Source organism: Hyperolius riggenbachi, chromosome 9 (genome assembly GCF_040937935.1).
Source record: "Hyperolius riggenbachi isolate aHypRig1 chromosome 9, aHypRig1.pri, whole genome shotgun sequence".
Classification (NCBI taxonomy): Eukaryota; Metazoa; Chordata; class Amphibia; order Anura; family Hyperoliidae; genus Hyperolius; species Hyperolius riggenbachi.
This window is the reverse complement of record NC_090654.1, coordinates 263898945-263922041: the sequence shown is the minus strand read 5'-3', so window position 1 is coordinate 263922041 and position 23097 is coordinate 263898945. Positions and strand designations below refer to the sequence as shown.

Here is a 23097-nt window from a genome sequence, read left to right as displayed (position 1 = left end):
TACTATTAACTGCTAAATTCGGTACAAAATGTACACAAAATGACAAATGGATTACACAAACTCAGTTGAATGTGCAAATCGTAATTACGTATATGGCCATAATTGTGAAAATGTATACAACATTTTACACAATCGTAGTTAGTAGATTACGATCATCTCTAATTATGGAAATTAGTGAAGTCTCCGCCAACTGGAAATTTTGGTGATGATGTATGGGGACTTTGCTATAACCGCTACAGCCGGCACACATGTACGCAAAAAATGATGCAAAATTGCAAAATGACAGCTCCTGGTTACGTTTACAAACAAAATGAATTACGAATTTACCCAAAATTTTGGATTGCGAATCGGCATTGTAATTTCAAACTACAATGCAAAATTAAGATTATTATGAATAGCGTTGAGCACAAATTTTGTATACAGTTTGTTGCCACAACTGTAAAAAAACAGAGAAATTAAGCCGCAAAATGAGGCAAAGAGCGGGAAAGTCGCTGCCCTTCCAGTGCCAGAGCCAATCCCGCCGCTGCTCTCCACTCCTCACCCATAAAAAGAAATCTGTTTGTAGCGCTTGCTACAAGAAATTCACGAGCGGTTCAGCAAGTTAATTTAGAAGGCAAGACAGGACTTGGCGTTGGGAAATTGCTTCAATTTAAGTTGGGCAGCTTGTAAAACACACTGTGAAGAATCTGAGCCTGCAGCACATCTGGCTTAAACAGGCAGCTGTTTGAAGATTAAAGCAGCCCCAAGTGTTAAATGGAAACGCGAGTGATTCCCGTGCCTGCACCGCTAAAAATAAAGAGCCCAGATATTCATACGGCGGCTTCAAGACCGTTCTGCTAATTGAGATGTTATTTTTTTAATGAAACTGGTGAGAGGAGGGGGGAGGGAAGAAGCTACTCAAGAAGAAAGTTCACGTTGACTTCAAACCGTCGAAATCCTTTCATTTGTTGTGGCCCAGATTCCAGGCTGTGCCGGAGACTTAATTAGGCTTTTCAAGCCTCCGCTAAACGCACTGTCGCTGGCCCTTTCTTCCTTCTGAAGTCTCGGGCTCTGTGTGTCCTGAGTGGGTCGGAACGGCTATTAAATATGCATTCTTTACTGGCAACCACTAAATCAAAGTGCCTATAGATCCTTCTCATTAGGAATTGGGGTAATTAATCAACTCGGAGACCTTGGTTTCCCTGAGCAGAATGTTCGGAAGGCATTGGGCTCATGCTCTGTGCAGATCCTACACTCACCAACCGAAATGACAAATGTCCAAGTAGCAGCTTTGTGGCTGCCTGAGGTGAATTGTGTCACCTGTGTAAATGAGCCGCAGCAGGAAAACTCCATCGCAGAACAGATCCTCCACCAAAGCACAAATCCTCCAGGGCAGCAGGACTACTCCACTGCAACACCAATCCTCACCACAGCATGAATCCTCCACCACAGCGCAGATCCTCCAGCGCAGCACACATCCTCCTCCTTAGCAGGAAACCTCACCACCACAGAACCAATCCTCCACCGCAGCACAGATCCTCCACTGCAACACCAATCCTCGCCACAGCATGAAACCTCCACCATGGCACAAATCCTCCACCACAGCACAGATCTTCCAGCGTAGCACGAATCCTACTCCTTAGCAGGAAACCTCAACACCACAGTACCAATCCTCCACCACAGCACAGATCCTCCACCGCAGCATGAATCCTCCTCCGTAGCAGGAAACCTCACCACCACAGTACCAATCCTCCACCGCAGCACAGATCATCCACTGCAATACCAATCCTCATCACAGCATGAAACCTCCACCGTGGCACATATCCTCTACCACAGCGCAGATCATCCAGCGCAGCACGAATCCTCCTCCTTAGCAGGAAACTTTACCACCACAGTACCAATCCTCCACTGCAGCACAGATCATCCACTGCAACATGAATCCACCTCTGCACCGGGAATACTCCGCTGCAACACCAATACTCAACCAAAGCTTGATTCCTCCACTGCAGCACATATCCTCCTCCACAGCACAAATCCTCCACTTCAGCACAGATCCTCCATCACAACATGGATCCTCCACTGCAGGACAAATTCACCACTGCAGCACGGATCCTCCACTACAGCACAAATCTTTCACCACAGCATGCATTTTCCTCCATGTGTAAAGACCATCCATAAGTTCTAGGTTCTTATGTGAGGAACATCCATCATTACTTGATCCATGTGTGATGACCATCCATAAGCACTAGCTCTATGTGTGAGGACCATCCATAGTTACTTGGTCCATGAGTGAGAACTATCCATAATTACTAGGTTCATGTGTGAGGACCATCCATAAGTAGTAGCTACATGTGTGAGTACCATCCATAGTTACATGGGTGAGGACTATCCATATTTACTAGGTTCATGTGTGAGGACCATCTGTAAGTACTAGGTCCATGTGTAAAGACCATCCATAAATACTAGGTCCTTGTGTAAGAAATATCCATAAGTGATAGGTTCATGTGTAAGAACTGTCCATAAGTGCTAGGTCCATGTGTAAGGATTATCCATAAGTGCTGCTTGGTCTGTGTGTGAGGACTATCCATAATTAGTAGGTCCATGTGTGAGGACCATCCATAATTACTAGATCCATGTGTGAGGACCATCCATAAATGCTAGGTCCATGTGGGAGGACCATCAATAATTACTAGGTTCGTGTGTAAAGTTCATCCATAAGTACTAGGCCCAAGTGTGAGGACTTCCGCTAGCAACGTACATAGCTGAAGGCTACAAGAGGAATTTGTACACTTTGTTGGTTCTTGTAGACCTTCTCTAGAAAAGCTACCAAGGAAGTTAGATATGTAATGTACACTCTACAAAGTGTTTAGTGCTGAAATGCTGGCTGATAATTCTCACTTGTGTGCAGGGCCGGATTTGTACTTCTTACCGCCCAAGGCCGACTATTACCAGCCGCCCCAACCGAAACCGTATCCTAACACCTTTCTCCACACATACCAATCCAAACATTTTTGGGCCGATGGTGTCCACTATTGGGGCTAGTGCCGAGGTCTCCATGACAACGTGAAGTGAATCAATCATGTCACACAGGGGAACTGGTCAATCAAGCGATCTACAGGTGATGGGCGTGGTGGGAGCCTTCCACCACACACACATAGTCAAAAGTGGCTCACAATTGGACAGCAACACGTAAAAGTGAGTCCTGTACCCACTGCTGTCTCCAGGGTAACAGCGCTGGCCAATCAATAATTAAGAAATGGGTACTGTGAGAGGCTGCCTTCTGTATTCTGTACTATTTGCTGGTGCTGCCCCTGGTCCTTTCATCCCCCACACCAAGTGCGTGAGACCCAGCCTTCTGTAACTGCCTGCAGCTGCTGCTATGCCATTGGACAAGGTCTGGCTTTCTGCTAGTCACACACTGTTCACAAACGTTTGGTTAACGGACTGCAGCTGCCTGTAGCACAGCACAGGCAGATGCCAGCTGGTACTAATAGTGCAGTTAATCTAACCACTTTCATTTGTTTGGACACTTGCAAATAATGCCCACTGTCTGCAGGCCGCCCCTTGTTTACCTGGTGCCCTAGGCCATGGCCTATGTGGCCTTGCCAGAAATCCGGCCATGCTTGTGTGCAAATGTAATGCAAACTGTATGCACATTGGAGCCATGCCACTCTAATACAATTCTGATGGGCCCCACTGTTGAGATATAAAGATGGCAAAAATCAAGTGATGATATGAAATTGTCATGATGTCATTTTATCCTATGCATTTAGGATAAGCAAATAAGCCGTTCTCTGGGACAAATTTACCAGAGTGGGTGACCAGATATCTGCAGCACAAAATGGAGCCCAGAAGAAAATGAAACAAGGATTGCTAGAAATGGTGAATAAGATTCTTGCTTTGTGGACTTGCATGAAAATTATAGCTTAGGACTGGACTAATTTAAATTGGCAGATTGTGTTTTTGAACAGCCCAATTTGAAGCTGCACATACATTCATTTTGTATACAAATTAAAAAAAAAATATATAGCATCTCTGTAACCATCTGTAGTGATTGGTGGAGAACTGGGCTGTCGTGCCATGGCGTAATGGGGCGGGGTGGCAGTGCTGAGACAGTGGCCAAAGATATCACTCCATTTTAGTTTGGGGTGGATGAGTGAAAAAACTAAGAAGACTTGGATGAGATGCAAATAATTTTTAATTGATGAAAATGTATGCAGCTTGGAATAGGACCAATGGAATGCAGGAGCTGATCATTTTGATTGGTCCCATTCCAATCAATTCCCAATTGCATCTCCTTGATTTTACCTATTGGCAAGCTGTCAGGTTTTATGTTTCTTCTGGGTGGATCTTACTGAGATATCATGACAGTATCTCACAGTGGGCGGGTCTTGCTGAGCTATCATGGTGGTATCTCACAGTGGGCGGGTCTTACTGAGCTATTATGGTGGGACCTCACAGTGGGCGGGTCTTACTGAGCTATCATGGTGGTATCTCGCAGTGAGTGGGTCTTACTGAATTACCATGTCAGTATCTCACAGTGGGTGGGCCTTACTGAGCTAACATGCCGTATTTCACAGTGGGCGGGTCTTACTGAGCTATCATGGTGGTATATCACGGTGGGCGGTTCTTACTGAGCTATTATGAAGATGTATTTACATCTGAGTCAGGAGTTGGTCTTTAAGGATTTGACAACATTATGAAGCAAAGATGATTTCTGTTGAGTAGAGATGGTCAATGGGATGCTAATCATTTTCGCTTGCATGCAAATGTAATGCAAGTTGTATGCTGTTGTGAATTTGGATAATCAAATGCACTTCCTGCTAGTGATCAGCGAAAATCCCAATATTCTTTTCACATACATTTTTGCGAAAATAATGTTAATTTAGTTTTTTTGACTAAAAATGCCATCGAAAATAAGCTCTGTTATTTTTGCCTTTTTTGTGAATATTCGTGGTAAAAATATTTTCCGGGTTTTTGTGAAAAATGTGAAAATACAAGCTTATTTTCACGAACATTCTCTCAAAATCAAAAATAGCGTCCTGCTCAAGTCAGAATGATTAATAGTTCATTGGCCTTCTCTCCTGTTAAGGTATAAAAATGTTCGTTATCCAGGGGTGATTGGATAAAATTAAATCATGACAATTTTATAGCCTTCAAATTTTCTGAAACCGATTTATCAAAACAGATGTCGAAATATCTGCAGCAGAAACATAAAGATCTAGGCCAGAGTAGACAACCGGCATTAATTTATTGGATGTAAAAAGGAATCTGATTGGCTGCTCTGGACAGCTGTTCCAGCATTGCTCCAGTTTTCTTTATCTTGATAAATCTGGCTCCATATCGACACATCTTGCCAGAGCAGGAGCAGGGATCATTCACAAGATCGTCTTGGCGCTCGCTTTACTCCCTGGAAACAGTTGTATGTAGAACTCAATCGAAACTTTGGAAGAGATGTTCATTGTGCATTGAATTTACCGAACAGTAAAAAAGTTACTGGAAGCGGCATTTCAGTACCAGTGACAAACTTTGTACAGCGCTTGTTTTATGTCTTTCCACCGCCTTGTTTCCTTCTGCATCATGTTTCCAAGTGCTGAACAAATGCCACATACATGCCAAACCTAAGTCATGGTTGTGAATGGTGTTGGCAGAAGAGCAATAAGGTTGTCCATTAAGGAGTGTGCATGATCCATGTGTGAGGTTCATTCATAACTACTAGGTCCAGGTGTGAGGACTATCCATAAGTACTAGATCCATGTGTGAGGACAATCCATCCATGTGTGGGAACTCTCCATAAGTACTAGGCCCATGTGTGAGGGCCCATTCATAAGTATTATGTCCATGTGTGAGAGCCATTCATAAGTACTAGGTCCAGGTGTAAGGCCATCTATAATTACTAGGTTCATGTGTGAAGGTCATCCATAAGTACTAGGCCCAAGTGTGAGGACTTCCAGTAGCAACGTCCTCAGTTAGCCAAAGGCTACAAGAGGAATTTGTACACTTTGTTGATTCTAGTAGACCTTCTCCAGAAGAGCTACCAAGGAGCTTAGATATGAAATGTAGGCTCTACAGAGCAGAGCTGGATCATCCACTAGGTAATTCCAGGCAGTTGCCTAGGGCCTAGAGAGGGTCTAGGACCCCGGTGGATGCTAGCCCCCACCAAATGTACATTTAAAAAAAAGCCAGGTGACCATCAGCGCTGAGCAAAAGCACGATCCTGCCTAGGGCCCCACTTCACAGACAAGGAACAAGTGCAACCCATCAACTCTCAACAGGCCGTACCACAAAAGACCAAAACTGTATACTGTAGATTTTCATATTTCATGGCAATATTTTGTGTGGATGGTGGAATCTGAGTCTCCCATAGTAGGGTCGCCTGGCCCAGCTTTGGCTAGTTCATGACAGAATAGTGAATGAACGTTGCTTTTGTTAATGTGGAGAATACAGGCAGCGATTCTGTGATGTTTCTCTGGTTCTGCAGTTCGGTTGCCTCCATGCCGTCGGTTTGTGCCACGTAAACGGTTAACAGGCAGAGGCTTTTAGGGGAGCAGCGTCTCGGTATCTGCGTAACGCACAGTGCCTGGCTTCCAGGGGTTTAAAATTAGCCAGTGACCCAGATTGCATCAGGGAGCCCTGAGGGGACATCTGTGGATGAAGACGCCTCGGGTGGTGTGAGCGTTGTGCCATCTGACGTTGTGATTGCTGTAGGAACGCATGTTGAGATTATGGCTATCTGTATTTTGTGCGTCTATTGTGGAATCTCACTCAGGACGCCCGGTGACAAAGGAGCTGACGATCCGCTGAGAAAATGTCATGAATGCCCAGGACGTAGGGAATCCTGCTTTCTGGTGCGGTACAATCGCAGCATGTGGGTGTGTTAGAGTTCCTCCTTTGTCCACGGCTGACCTCCCTGTCCAGTGAATGAAAGCAGCATCTACACATACCTATCCCTCAATTACTGTAACATAATTATAATATCCAACATCTTAAAGAGGGCCTGTCAGTCAGGTCACAAATCCTACTACCTTACTGGCCTACCATTGTTTATCACCACCTCTAACATTCAGTGTTACCTTCAGGGTCCAATCAGGACCCACAGTCACAGTAGGGTGTGGTCATTGGTGTGGGGACAATGTGCCACCAAACCTTCTTGCACTTTCTGTGAGGCACAGAGGGAGATGGTCTGTTAGTTAGTCTGGTTCTCCGAAGCAAAACTAGGATTGGATACACAAACTATTGACTTTTGTTGATTATAGGACCAGTATCGTGAAAAATTGTAAAATTTTAAATACACAAAAACACATAAATAAAAAGTACATTTCTTCCAGAGTAAAATGAGCTTTAAATTACTTTTATCCTATGTTGCTGTCACTTACAGTACCGGTAAGTAGTAAGTTGAAATCTGACAGGTTATGGACTAGCCCACCTCCTCATGGGGGATTCCCGGGGTTTTACTTATCTTTAAAAGCACTTAGTGAATGGCAGTTGCTCAGTCCAACTGCCGGAATAGTGTGCAAACAGGTAGGAAGTGGCCTGCATCTTTATATATATCCTTTCCAGGGAGTGATTTTGTAACAAATAAATAAGAATCCCCCATGAAGAGATGGACTAGTTAGAAACCTGAGAATCCCCCATGAAGAGATAGACTAGTTAGAAACCTGTTCCATCAGATTTCTACTAGCTACTTTAAGTGACTGCAACATAGGAGAAAAGTCATTTATTGCACATTTTACTCTGGGAGAAATTTACTTTTTACTTATGTGTTTTCATGTATTTTAAATTATACAGTTTAAAAGCAGCGCAGTTTAGTCAATCAAGCCCTTTGTCTCTGAGAAAGAACATTTTCCAGACACCCCCCGCCTTCTAAGTATTGGGGCAGCAGAGTTATCTGGTTGTTAGGGATGGTCAATGATATACAAATAATTCTCAGGTGATGCAAATTTTTATGGTAAATTTGGGAAAATGCATGCTGCTTGAAGATGGACCAATCCAGTGCCACAGCAGCAGCATTTCATTGGTATGTTTTCAATCGGTATACATTTAAATAAAATTAGCCTAAACCTTTGGTAGGACTTGTACCTCGTTGGCCATCCACGCTGGTAGGATTGCAGCACAGGACAATGTATGGACACTGTGGGAATGGCCGGTGAAATCTCGGCACTTGCGCTATTTCAGAGAAGGGCTTGTGAAGACACCGGCAGAGCTGCGCGGAGTGTCTGACGAGCCGGTTTCTGTAACATGCCACCAATCAGCATGATAATGGGATTACAGAGCATTAGATGAGCTGTCAGACGCATAGTGCATATCACACGTTTTGTGCAGAGGTAGCAGCTATTAAGCCCGTATCATAAAAAACGCTCACGGCAAAAAAGCTAGGAACTTGTCAGCCTAATGTGGTCTACCACCAATCCTGAGACAGTTCTACAACAAGTAATTACCAAAACTGGTCAGCAGTATGTGGTCTACCACCAATCCTGAGAGAGTCCCAGCCAGACTCTGCTACAAGTAAATGCTGAAACTAGTTAGCAGTATGCATTCTACCACCAATCCATAGTCAGTCCAATGCCAGATGAGTAACTTCCAAAACGAGTCAGAAGTATGCGGTCCACCACCAATCCTGAAACAGTCCCAGCCAGATAAGTAACTTCTGAAACTAGTCAGCAGTATGCGGTCCACCACCAATCCAGTGTTCTCCCCAGGCTCTTTTAGCCGGGTGCTCCACCCGGCTAATTTTGATGAGCACCCGGCTGTCATCGGCTCACCTCCTCCTATGCTGTATGCAGAGTTGGGCACAGAAGCACCGGCCCTGCATTCTCTCATAGTGCCCCACCCGGCTACTTTTTCATGCCACCCGGCTGCTATTTCATGCCACCCGGCTGGAAAAAAATTCTGGGGAGAACACTGCAATCCTTATGCTGGGAATACACCATAAGTTTTTTTAGTAGATAGATGGTTCGATAGATAATTTCTGACATGTCCGATCTTATTTTCGATTGTTTTTCTGATCGATTTATCATAGAAGTGAATGGAAATTGATAAGAAAAGATAAGAAAATCGATCGAAAATAAGATCGGACAGTAACTCGACTGAAAAATCTCATTGTGTATTCCCAGCATTAGACGGTCCAATGCCAGATAAGTACGGTAACATCTGAAACTAGTCAGAAGTATGTGGTCCACCACCAATCCTGAAACAGTCCCAGACAGATTCTGCTACGAGTAACTGCCGAAACTAGTCAGCAGTATGTGGTCCTCCACCAATCCTGAGACAGTCCCAGCCAGACTCTGCTACAAGTAACTGCCGAAACTAGTCAGCAGTATGTGGTCCTCCACCAATCCTGAGACAGTCCCAGCCAGACTCTGCTACAAGTAACTTATGAAACTAGTCAGCAGTAGGTGGTCCACCGCCCATCCTGAAACAGTCCCAGCCAGATAAATAACTTCAGAAGCTAGTCAGCAGTATGCAATCTACCATCTATCCTGAGACAGTCCCAACCAGACTCTATTCCAAGGCCACTGAAATTAGTTAGCAGTAGAGATGGTCAATAAGTTGATAATAAATTTGGCTTGCATGCAAATTTTATGCAGGTTAGAATTGTCAATCAAAATCAATTGTCTGAGGAACGGCAATTCTTACTCAGGTGTGTGGGCTTTACAACAACCCATCCCCTACCCATCTTCTGGCATTGGGCGCGGTCCAAAAATTAGAAACTTGGCACTATGTAAATTAATAATAACACTAATGGAAACGTAAAATATCCTAATATAGGTAGGTTCCTAACAGAGGTAGGCTATACAATAGGGTAATTAAGAGGCACCGGATGTAACTAAAGTATTTAAAAACAGGCAACGCGTCATGAGTGTTAGCCTATTTCTTCGGGTCAGTATACAGTGCCTGATAGCCAGTCGACTGTATCGTGATCTTTGTACTGAGGAAGTGGGTGAATTCTCACAAAATGCGTTGTCTGTTTATGTACTGAATAGGTGGCCCATTTTTGTAGGTTTTTTGTTTTGTTTTGCCAGTTGTCTTCCTTGGAGGTAGGCCAACACCTTCCATCCAATTACAGGAGAGTTTAGGAATACTCAACAGTGTACAGTCTGACAACAGTCCCGATAGTCAGTCAGTTACAAGAGATGACAGTTCTCATAGCCTAGCAACAATCCCAACAATCTATAAATTATCGTGAAAGAGGCTGGATCCAAACACTTTAAGTTCTAAAGCACAGGCCTTGAACTCCAGTCCTCAAGGGCCATAGCCATGCCAGTGTTTAGGATGCACTAAGAACTGGAGAATGTGTTCTGCTTGATGAACCACACCCTTTCTGATTTAGGCTCGGTCCACACTATATGCGGTTGCAGAACGTAATCCACGGTCAAGGCTCCGGTTTTCAAAAACCGGAACGGAATGGGGGAAAAAAACCTGCATCTGTGCTGCATTTTTGCAGCACGGTTCCAGTCCGTTTAATCGTTCCATGGCCGTGAGTAGGAGGGCCGCCATGCTGGAGGGGGTAGCAGGCAGGAAGGGCGTCAGCAGGCACAATGGTGGAGAGGGAGGGTTGGACCCCCCCTCCCTCACCTGGGTGCCCCCTTCTGCGCTCCCCCTCCAGCTAGTTTCTTTTAAAATCAATCCAGCAGCGAGCGGGGAACTCACTCACTTCCTTGTTCCACTGCTCACCGTGTCACTTCATGCAATGCCGCCCACTGAAGTAGAGAGGGCGGCATTGCAGGAATTGACGCAGCGAGCAGTGGAACAAGGAAATGAGTGAGTTCCCCACTCGCTGCTGGATTGATTTCAAAAGAAACTAGCTGGAGGGGAACGGGGCACCCAGATGAGGGGGGGGGGGGTGGGAGTTCGACCCTCCCCGCTGCTGTGCCCGCTGCCCCCTTCCTGAATGCTTCCCCCTCCAGCCTATCAGGAGGCACCTAAGACTTTGAGGGGAGGAGCAGGCACTAGGCAATCCGGATCTCCCTCAGTTTCTGTGTCTGTGTAGAGAGAGATCCATTTTTGCATTGCCTGCCACTACCCCTCAATGTATCTAGGATCCGTGAAGTCCTATCCGGGGTCCGTGAAGTCCCAACAAGTCCAGACTCTCCCTTCAGTTTTTTACAATGGATGCCCCGGATCGCCCACGGATCCATTTTTGAAATTGGTGAAGACAGCTGCTCTTTTTAACTTTGGTATCCGTGGCTCCGGTTTTGGTCCGGGCCCAAAAACGGAGCCACAGATACGTTTTTACAACAAGTGTGAACCGGCCCTTAGTCCCATCAATTAATTTTAATGAGCTGAGAACCTCAGCCCTTGAGAACTAGACCCCTATTCTAAAGAGTAGTGTGGAGTATGTTGGAATTAGTCTGAGGTGGTGACACAAAGGTTCGGCCGTATACAGAGGGGTAACTTAAACTGATCAGGGTGTTACCCTTCTGTGTGTTATCAGCAGGATAGGACCCAGACAAATTAATAAAATTGGGCTGCGAGTGCTCTGATTTTTTTTCACCAAATCAGATTACTTTTCTAAACCTAAAGCCTGGCACACACCTTAAATTTTGAATGGTCAATCACTGACCAATTTTACCACCGCCATATAGTATGATGGTCAATAGATATGGAATACTGTGAGCAGATTGTGTAGGTTAGCTCTCATGGAGGTGGTAAAATCGGTCAGTGATTGGCCAATCATAATTGAATGTGTGTATCATGTCTTTGTTGAGACTTGGGATTTATCTCAGAGAACCGCTGAGCAACATTCTGGGCTTGTTGCTGCTGGCAGCCGACTACATTCCTTAGGCCTCTTCCAAGCAGACAGCTGAACTTCGGCTTGCTGGGTGCAGTTTTAATGCAGCCAATAGCGGCATTTGAAGCCCAACTTGTGTCAGCATTTGACACGTCATTGAGTTACCCAGCGGCCAAAAACTGCAACGTGTCCCAATATGACTTTATGGCGGGGGGCTGCCTCTCCACCCATGCTGGGCACTAACAAGATCCAGGCCGGTGCATGGTGAATTCACCCCCTATAGCCTCCTGTCTGCAAGAGTCCTTAAGCCTGGTACAAACATCCAATTTAAATTGGCCAATTTTACCAGCTCCATGTAGTAAAAGGGCCAGCAGTTTTTGAATACTACGAACAGATTGCATAGGTAAGCTCTCATACTACATGGAAGTGTTAAAATTGGCTAAACAAGATTGGGTGTGTATAGTCTGCAACTCACACAACATTGTCACTGGATCTCTAATTGGTTGATGAGAAATTATCCAGCGAATTTGATTGGTCGATGCTGCTTTCAGTCACTCTCTCCTCCTCTTTTTTTCCCCCTTGCTTCCTCCTTTCCAAACTTTCCCCTAGCTTGCTGGAGTTTTATTCTTTATTTCTTGTATACTTTCCCTAAATGCAACTTTAAGCATGCATTGACATCCTGCAGCCGAGAACTTGACCCACTGTTGATATAAAGCAATCTCTTTTCAGTTTTTTTTTACCTGTTTATTTGTCATGCACAGACAGACAGCACCTCATAGCTTTACCCTCACCGGAGTGGATTCTGAAAATGATGTATACAATATGCCACATTCACGCATTCAACACTTTACTGTGATTGGAATGATTGCTGCTTCAAATCATGGTCTAGAGTCACCTGTTCAATGAGGACACGCCCAAAGCCATGGGGGGGGGGACATTAAGAGTGCAGTAACCCATGGCAACCAATTTACGCAAAGGACAGGTGATGACTTCTGGTCATTAAAGGGAACCTGCAGTGAAAGGCTGCCATATTGATTTAATTTAAACAATACCAGTTGCCTGGCAATCCTGCTGATCTTCTGCCCTCTAATACTTTTAGTCATAGACCCTGAACAAGCATGCAGATCAGATGTATCTGACTGAAGATTAGCTGTATGCTTGTTACAGGTGTGTGATTCAGACACTACTACAGCAAAGAGATCAGCAGGACAGCCAGGCAACTGGTATTGATTAAAAAGGAAATAAATATGGACGCGTCTATAGGCCTCTCGCCACAGGTTCCCTTCTACAGGTAACTGCACATGGCACAGCCTTGTCGGTGGATAACTGTAACTCTAAACTACGTTTATCCAAAATTGTTGCCTTTGTTGGAGCCTGGAGTGCCCCTTCCTCAAGGGTCCATGGTATACCCTCCCCCAACCACACCCATGGGTACCAGACACCTACTGACCACAATAAGCCAGTATTTCATTTATTTACCCAACCTGATGGCAAGTAATTCAATAGATTGAATGGAGAGGCTATCTACAGTCTACACCCCACCCAGAAGGAGCAGTATGTACAAAGGCACTATGCTGGAAGCCACAGGACCTCTAGTACCTGCAGGTGTGGGCATGAGGGAGAAGGACCTCTGTGGGAAAGGAAGGAGGGGGGAGGGCATAAAAGAAAGGCATTCTGGGTATGTCTATTTTATATATACACCTATCCTTGGTACACTGCCACACATAGAGCACCTCAATGAGTTAGGTTGCACTGATCACAACATGCCCGTAAAATGCAACACTAAAGTGGTGCGAGATTGACAAGCGCAGAAACTCCGCCCCCATGCCGTCTGTGTGTGCATCATTTGGAAAACTGTGTAAGCATTCCTTATGTTCTGGCATCAAAGGACTCATTTTCTCCCTTGTGAGATAAGAATGTTTCCCCTCCCCCTCCGTGTGGTTTTAATTTGTCGGTGTAACTCTCCTCCAAAATAACGTCCTTTATTTGATGCTTGGTTTGTTTCATTAACCCAAAAAAAAAAGAAATTCCGCCCTTCCCTGCTTTTAAATGGAGCCGCAAAATCTGCTGTCATCTCTCTTTTGTTTTTGTTTTTTTTCTAAAGCATCGCAACTCAGGAACAACTTTAGCTGCCTCGACTTTTAGTGATCTGTGTTGTGATAGGACCATAGCGGGTGTAGCAGGAGCCAATCCAACGACTGCCGTCCGTTTGTCACACAGCATCGTCTCTGACCCGCAGCTAAAATTGTTCCCACAATAAATCAACATCTTGACCCTCAAACCCCTTCTGTTGTGAATTAATTTTGCTCAGCTCTTCATGTTAACCTCACTCTCAATTTTTTTTTTCACTTCTATAATTTTTTTAGTAGAAGAAAAAAAAAACTTTTTGGGTTGTTCTTGTTTTTTTTAAAAAAAATAAAATTATATATATATATTGCTGTCTAATCATTTTTCTTGCTTCAGTTTGATGTGGATCTTACTCATTTTGGGTGGGTGATTTAAAAAAAAAAAAAAAAAAGGTGAAGGAAATTTGCATGACGAACAAGTTGCAGTTTAGGGTTTGTAATATCTGTCAGTGTTTAGACTTTTTGCTTTCTCTTTTTTCTAGATGGGCATGCAAATGTTCATTTTGTTTTTCTTTTTTTCTTTTAATTTTTTTATTTTTGTTCTGTATATTGCCTGTCCCTTCCTTACAGCCAGAAGCTCTAAAGCTGCTAGATCACTACGTACCGCCTTATCATGGACATGGCAACTGATTCACACCCTCGGCCTACTCATTTTCATCAAATGTCTAATGTCCTCATAGATATGACTTCTACCAGCACCCTTACTTCTCAACCCTTTCCCGTCTCCTCTCACCCTCTTTACTCCATCCATTAGATGTTTGTATCCCCCCCCCCCCCCAAAAAAAAAAAATATATCAACTCCTTATAGACAAACCAGAAAAATTTATATACAGAAAAACAAAAATACAATCTTAATATGAATAGGCACAAAAATATCTAAACTGGGCATTTTTTTTTCCAGCATTCAACCATATATCCAAAAAAAAACAAAAAAGTTACATTCTAAAACCGCTTATAATATTTAGTTTATTTTACTGTTTCATTTAGTTTATCTACCAACGTAAAAGTTAATATTTTCTAAGAGAAATTTCAGAGATAATTGGAGCCGTGTGTGATCATGTTACGGTGCAGGAATATTTTTCTCTTTGTGTTTTTGTGCTGTGAGTCCTGTGTTTGTCACCTTACCCGTGTCATCTCTTCTTCTACAAAAAACAAACAATCAAACAAACAAAAAAGAAAAAAAGTATAGCTAAATGACGACTCCAGAATTTTTAAAAAGTAAACAAAAGACATCTCACGATTGTTTTCATTCTTGGTTAAAGTATAGGAAAAAAAAATTAACAAGAATGTATCAGTTTGACATTCTTATCCAACTCTGTTCTGTAAATTTTTTTTACATGCCAAAAAACATGCGGGCAATTTGTGGATGTAAGTCAACTGCACAGTAATGTATTTTTTTATATACTTCTGATCTTCCATATTTTTTTTGGGTGTCCCGTGGTATTTTTGGTTCTCATTTTTAAACTCTTTGGTTGGGGATCTTTAATTTTCCTTCATTTCAGTTTCTGCTTTTTGTTACCTAAGTTACAGTTGTTTTTTCCAAGCTTTTGTCCTTATTTTTATCTTTTGTGGTATTTGTGATTCAAATTTATGATTTACTTGCATTTGCTGTGCTTTTCTTTTGGTGGTTGGCTTCTTTATTTTCTGTTAACATTATTTTCATGGAGGGCTTTTCTTCAATGTGTCATTTTAATTCATATTTTTTAGTGTGGCTGTATCAAATTCATTCCTTCATCACATCACGGTGGCGGATATAGTTATAGCCATCGAGCAATAGTGAGAGGTTAGTGTAAAGAGTCTGAAGTGTAAATAAAAAAAAGGATACCTCTCCTGGGGAGAGGGGAGGCTCTGGGTCCTATAGAGCCTTCCCTGTCCTCTCCTGGTCCCTTCGTTCCAGTGCTGGCTCCCCAGTTAGTAGTCTTCAACCGATGAGTCGAAGACTACTCTCTGTCACTGTGGGAGGCTTCAAAAATCTTTGTGAGCCCGAGTGCTCCCGAAGACTAGCCGCTCCGTACTGCATATGCACATGCATGTTTTTTTAACGCAGTACGGAGTGGCGAGTCTTCCTGAAGACTTCCGAAGCCTCCTGCAGCGGGAGATTTGAACGGGGGAACCAGCTCTAGAATGAGGGGACCGTGAGAGGACCCGGAAGGCTCTATAGGACCCTTCCCTTTCTTTAGGTAACTTTTTTTTTTTTTTTTATAATTTACACTTCAGACTCCTTTTAAGTCAGTTTTTGGCCTATGACTTCAGTAAGTGCAGAAGATTTTGCTTGGTATACAAAGGCAAAGCCACTGGCTATAAATAGTATCTGTATAACTTTTAGTTCGAGATCATCTATGATGAGCATAAAAAACAGAATACTGTTCTGTACCCCTTAGGAACCAGACCAGCAGAGCTGGATAAGGACTGACCAAGTCCAGATTATGCAGGTAACAAGGAAAAATCCGCTTGATGCATCTGGTCTTAAGTCACCAATTGTATTTCAGAAAGAAGCATATCCAAGCAAGAGAGCTGACATGCTTTAGACCTCTCTAGTCCTTAGTCATGAAATAAAGTTGATGATTTCAGACCAGAGGCGATGAGCTAATTTTTCCTTCCTACCTAGAGATGGTGAATGAGACGCAAAGAATTCCTCATCACTGTCGTAAGGAGGAAGTAGAGTCTATCTAGGGCAGTTAGTACGTTGTATGCCTCTTCCTCCATATTCTGCCCAGTAGGGTGGGTAGGAGAATCCAGGCCAGAAATACAATGCTTTTGCATAAAGAAGAGTTGGCCAAGATGTTTGTAGAATTGAGGTCCATTAGGTGGGCAGTTAATATTGTACTTGTTAAACTGGGAGATACCAGGCTAACTTTACCAGATTAGGAGAGGTTAAAGGCATCAAACCATGAATCATTTTTGCATGCTTGAATACTTGTGATACTGATATCTAATGCGATTCTTCTTTCCTTCTCTTCCACGCTCTAGGAGGTGAATTAGTAATACCCATCTTAGTAGAAGATCCCTTAGGTATCCCTTCAATAGCTACACGTACACCTTCCATCACTCTCCCCCCTACCTTCCGACCACTCCTCACCATATTTGAGACCACCAAAGATTCCCTGTCTGTGACCCCTGAGGCGGGGTTACCTTGCTTGTCGGACCAAGGCAGCGATGGTTGTGATGATGATGATGGCTTGGTGATATCGGGGTATGGCTCAGGGGAAACCTTTGACTCTAACCTGCCCCCTACCGATGACGAAGATTTTTACACCACCCTCTCCTTGGTAACAGATAAGAGCCTTTCCACATCATTCTTCGATGGTGGCTTCAAATCACAGGCGCCCAAATGGGGATCAAAGGACTTTAGACCTAACAAAGCCTCCGAACCTGGTAGGACTTCTACCACAAGTTTGCCCCCTGAGCTGATACGCTCCACGTCTTCGTCTGGGATGGTGCCCATGGTGCCAGCTGGCAAAATGAATATCCATGAGCTCAAACCCCAGCCCGATATAGTCTTGCTACCGTTGCCCACTGCCTACGAGCTAGACAGCACAAAGCTCAGGAGTCCGCTAATAACATCCCCCATGTTCCGTAATGTGCCCACAGCAAACCCTACGATGCCGGGAAGCAGACGGGTCCCGGGGGCTTCTGAGGTGGTCCGGGAATCCAGCAGCACAACGGGAATGGTCGTTGGCATTGTGGCAGCCGCTGCTCTCTGCATCCTGATCCTCCTGTATGCCATGTACAAGTACAGAAACAGGGACGAAGGGTCCTACCAGGTTGACGAGACAAGGAATTACATCAGCAACTCTGCTCAGAGCAATGGGGCCCTCATGAAGGAGAAGCAGCATAGCTCTAAGAGTGGCCACAAGAAGCAGAAAAATAAGGACAAGGAGTATTATGTGTAAAATAAAACCTTGAGTATTCATATCTATGTAATCAAAGCAAATACAGATGTGACTGACAAAAACAAAATCAGCATAAAAGGCAAAATGTGTAGACGTATAACTATATGTCAGGATAGTAGCAGCAAAGTCACAAGTAAAATGCTGCAGCAGAAGCCACAGAGAGAGAGGGAGCTGCTACCGTTCTACCCCAGCTGGATAAAACTTTCTGCTCCACTGTAATATAAAGCACACTTACTCTTCTGTTTGCCGATAATGGCAAAAACATTTAAAAAAAAACAATAACGTGAAAAGACGTGTACACAAAACAATGAACAAGAAAGTGTAGCGACCTCCAGCTGCTCCAGAATTTTGGGCTCTCTTGTTAATCTATGTGGATCCAGCTCAGAGCAGCCCCTGGGATCCATTACACCAACACCCAGAGAGAGCCTTAAACACTAAAAAGTGGAAAAAAAATTCAGACTTGTACTTTATTTATTTCATTTTTACGTTTTTGGGAGATCTTTTTATTTATTTTTGTTTTGTTTTTTTGTTTTTGTAATTTATTTCTCAAGGTTCTCCCATCTCTTTGTTTCTAATGAAAAAAACATCACATGGCCAAACACAGCCATGTGCAGCCAAGGAACTGTAGACTTCATGTACAACAGCAGATGTGTGCGCGCGTGCCTGTGTTTCCAATGTCTGTGAACGAAGATTGTTGCCATATAGAGAAATCACTGTGTGTGTCCTCTTTTCATATCAGATTGTGGTGTCTATAGAACATATTGTTTTTCAGTATGTTGACCTAAAAAAAAAATAAAAAAAAAAAATAAAAAACGTATCACGGGAAAGAGGTTTGGCAAGGATTGGGTCGGTTGCGAGATCCGACCTGTGTCTGTAGACCCCCCCCGCCCAACGGCAGAACTCTGTGTGCAGGGAGACCTCTGACCTTCTATACACCTTCAGCCAAACAACTACTACTGCAAATCAAGACAGGACAAAACAAAACAACAGAGCATTAAAATATATATATATATATTATACAAAAACTTCCAAAAAAAGGGAAGACTATCAGAAACTTTTTCATTTGCGTTCTGGTTTTGTGACTTCCTGCGATGCATGCAAAAAATAAAAAAAGAGAACATTAAAAACTGCTCATAAAAACAAAAAAAAAATAAAAAATTCTAGAACTGGTGAAAGAGGAAAATAAAAAAAGTGTCAGATTGGACAATCAGTAAAGAAGGTTTGCAAAGCCAAAATGTGTGGAAGGGGGCGACGATGCGTTACGTTCTCTTTTCATGCAGTGAGAGGCGGATCTCGAAGGAGGTGTGAATTTGGACCCCGCCCAATCTGCCTTCATTTCAGGACTCAAGACAAAAATAAAAAAAATGCTTTCACAGATGAATTTAACAAAGAAATTAAAATGAATTTTATTACAAGTAGAATCTATATATACATATATAAATATGCAGAGCTATTTATCGAGATGATTGGTATTTGTTTATTGGTAAAAGAGAAATGTTTTAGAGACAAATGTTGCCATTAACCCCCTCAGTGTCAGCTGCCGGACAGGTAAAGGTGTGTAAAAAAAAAAAAAAAAAACTCTCTGTTCTAAAGTTACACTGATTTTTATTTTTATCTCTCGCCCCATCAACTGCTGGCCTACAGCAGAGGGAGGGGGGGAGCAGAATAGTCAGCAATAGAAATGTAGCAATGAAGCCAACCGCTTTAGTTTATGGGACTGTTGTCAGGTTGGTGTCAGTCTTTACAATAGGTAACGGGAGCGAGAGTTAAGAATTTTGTAGCGGGAGAAAATTATTGTGGAACATTAGGCTGGCAAGAATTCTCCTACCTGCAGGTGGAACAAAAGCCCCCTGCACAGAGCTCTACAGGCCGGAAAGGCTTCATTCATCGTAGATAAATGTCCGAATTCCGGACTATAGGTCTGAAGAATGTATACGACTCAGTGAAGGTTGGCCAGGCCTCACCAGAAAATGCATAGCTTTTTCCTTAAATCCAAAATGCACTTTAAAAGATGTAGACGGTAAAAGCTGAAAGTGACCATCTCACTGGAGATAAATTTCCCAGAATTCCAGAGGACCCTCCCCATTGTCTGTGTGGCTGCTTGTGTGTCACCCTCCACCAAGCTCTAATATTGCCACATGGCTGCTAAATACTTCACTTCACAAGACAACTTGTGCCTTTTTGTACCAAAATATGACAAAAAAAAATGTGCTTGCACCTTGAAGTCCTTTAAAGCGGTGACTTTAACCCTAGCCGTTCCTGAAGGGGTTAATGACAAGGTATCAGGTTAACCCTCTCACCTCCTGGCATTTGCTAAGCAAGAGGCAGAACGGGGATGGGAAGAATTGGGGGGAGGAAGGGGGGGGGGTCAGTTGAGAGAGAAGGTCTTGACCTCTATGGGAAGGTCATGTATTTGGACAATAATGTCCTGATTCCATTTTTATTCCTTTAACAATCCACTGAACAGATCCACCATGGAGGAACGCTATAAAGAGGAGTCCTCATCCACTATGTAAGCACAAGCATCAGTTATCGGTATGGGGCTATCCTCATGGGGTTTACCCCTAGCAATCCGTGTCCTGCAGGTCGGCTGTAGCAAACACTACACAGGAGGTGACAGGGGTAACACATGCCAGATAAAGAGATGAAAGAAGATTTCTATTTTAAAAACGTGTAATTTTTTTTGCTTTTCTGCTGTGACCACATTCCTGTCACCTCTATGGACTGTCCATGCCTAAGGAAAGTGGTGGCCCAGGGGCCCTGGATCCGGCTGAGCTATGTATATGGTATACTGGCTGGTGCTGTATAATTAGTTCAGCAATCTGTGTGCAGGACTCCAGAAAGGTATCTTCCCGCAGACTGGGCAGCAATGGCAGATGTGTCGGGAGCTTCTATGTTGACGATAGAATGTTGGTTTCCTTCATATCAGAACATCTACAGGAAGTTCCTCCTGGAAGGCGCCAAATTCTGGAATGAGGGTGGGGGAACTTCACGCTCAATGTGGTAAATTAATCAGTGTTATTTGGGCCGATTATGATATGGAGCGTGAGGCGGCAGTAACAGCCAGTAAGTGATCCTCTTGCTCAGGGTGTCCTGGATGTTTCTGCTAAATAAAGATGGAGTGATTTATAGAATGGATGATGTGACACATTTGTCTATCCATCCAAGGCCCAACTCTTGTCAAGGCTGGTGTTATCTAATGGAAAACTGGCACATTCTCAGATTTTGTGGCCTTCCTTGTACACTTTACACAGACTTCCTTAACCCCCAAGTATGGGTAAACTTCTCTATTCTTGTGTGCTTTGTAGATTGGTGAAGTGTTAAAATCTCTCAGAGTTGGGGGGGGGGGGGGGGGGGAGAGGGGCAGTGCAGTAAAGAAAGTAAGGTAAATTCTCATCATTGGAGGAGACAAGATGAGGGGGGATGGCTTCCTGCCTTGGTGACTTCCTGTGATCTGCAGTACAGGGAGTGAGGCGAAGTCTTTCCATTGGAGGACACGACGGGCCTCACTTCCTGCCTTGGTGATTTCCTGTGGTCTGCAGTACAGGAAGTGAGGTAAATTCTCATCATTGGAGGAAATAAAATGACTGGGGATAACTTCCTGCCTTAGTGACTTCCTGTGGTCTTCAATACAGGAAGTGAGGTAACTTCTCTCCATTAGAGGAGACAAGGGGGAGGACTCACTTCCTGCTCTTTTGACTTCCTGTAGTCTGCAGTACAGGAAGTGTGGATAGGGGGGCACACTTTTCTGCCTTGGTGACTTTCTGTGGCCTGCAGTACAGGAAGTAAGGTAAATTCTCTCCACTGGAGGACACTGGGTTGGCCTCACTTCCTGCCTTTGTTAATTCCTGTGGTCTGCAGTACAGGAATTGAGGTAACTTCTCAACCATGGGGGGGGGGGGGGGGGACAAGGAAGTGCTTCCACTTTATCCAGACCTAAATGTGATTGCTGGTGTTGCACAGAGATAACTAAGTTGCTAATAACTGTAGTTTGAAAACAAATTTAGTGCAAATTGTATGCAGCTTGGAATTGGGTTAATCAAGTGCACTTCCTGACGTTTTAGATTTAATTGACATAATTCCAAGTTGCAAGTAGTTTGTGTTAAATTTGAATGCAAGCCAGAATTAGCCCATGATAATGGGTGTGGACAGTGTACAGAGGGTGAGGGTAACATGTGGGTGATATACAGAGGGGAAGGGGAGCCCCTGATAATGAGTGTGGACTGTGTACAGAGGTGGAAGGGAGCCCAACGTAACGGGTGTGCAGAGGGGAGCCTCCAGTAACAAGCGTGGGTGGTATACAGAGGGGGAGGGGAGCCCATGGTAACAGGTGTGGATAGTGTACAAGGGGGGAGGGGAGACCCCATTAATGGGTATGGATTATGTACAGAGGGGGAGGGGAGACCATGGTAACGAGTGTGGAGGGTGTACAGAGTTGGAGGGGAGACCATGGGTGTGGATGGTGTACATAGGGGGAGGGGAGACCTTGGTAACCAGTGTTGATGGTGTACAGAGATCGTGGGGAACACCCGGTAAGAGGTGTGGACGGTGTACAGAGAGGAAGTGGAGCCCCTGGTAATGGGTGTGGATAGTATACAGAGGATGAGGGGAGACCTTGGTAACTGTTGTGGATGGTGTACAGAGAGGGAAGGGAGACCCTGGTAATGGGTATACACCGTATACAGAGTGGAAGGGAAGTCCATAGTAACAGATGTAGATGGTGTACAGAGGGTGAGGGGAGACGCCGGTGACGGGTGTGGATGGTGTACAGAGGCTGCGCCCCCGGTAACGAATGGTGATAATGTGCAGAGGGGGCCCCCAGTAACGGGAGTGGACGGTGTACAGAGAGGGTGCAGAGATATCTGTAATGGGCATGGGTGGTGTACCGAGGGGGTGGGGAGCCCCAGTAAAAGGGAGATGTACAGGGAGGAAGGGGAGTCCCCAATAATGGGTGTGGTCGGTATACAGAGGGGGTGGGGTGTACAGAGGGGAAGGGAAGACCCTGATAACTGGTGTGGACCGTGTGCAGGGAGGGAGGGGAGACCCCGATAATGGGTGTGGGCAGTGTACAGAGGGGGTGGATGGTGTACAGAGGAGGTGAGTAGCCCCTGGTAATGTGTATGGGCTCTGTACAGAAGGGGAGGAGAACCCCCGGTAAAAGGTGTGGATTGTGTACAGAGAGGGAGGGGAGATCCTGGTATTGGGTGTAGATAGTGTACAGAGGAGGTGGGAAGCCCATGGTAATGTGTATGGGCTCTGTACAGAAGGGGAGGGGAACTCCCGGTAACAGGTGTGGATTGTGTACAGAGAGGGAGGGAAGACCCAACGGGGCATGGATGATGTACAGAGCGGGAGGAGAGACCACGGT

At 44.3% G+C, this 23097-nt stretch overlaps 1 protein-coding gene across 21 annotated transcripts in view; it reads left to right on the top strand.

Annotated features, from left to right (window-relative positions):
• The window catches only part of NRXN3 (neurexin 3), a 705883-nt gene extending 685811 nt beyond the window's left edge, over positions 1-20072 (top strand). For 18 of the 21 annotated variants that reach the window (XM_068254465.1, XM_068254458.1, XM_068254464.1 and 15 more), the window contains one exon: positions 16807-20072. In XM_068254465.1, the coding sequence (XP_068110566.1) occupies positions 16807-17729 (923 nt within the window). In that variant the 3' untranslated portion in view covers positions 17730-20072. Of the gene's footprint in view, positions 1-14406; positions 15205-16806 lie in introns of all 21 variants that reach the window. The other 3 variants (XR_011024153.1, XR_011024152.1, XR_011024151.1) reach the window with 1 other exon arrangement.
• The last annotated feature ends 3025 nt before the right edge of the window (positions 20073-23097 follow it).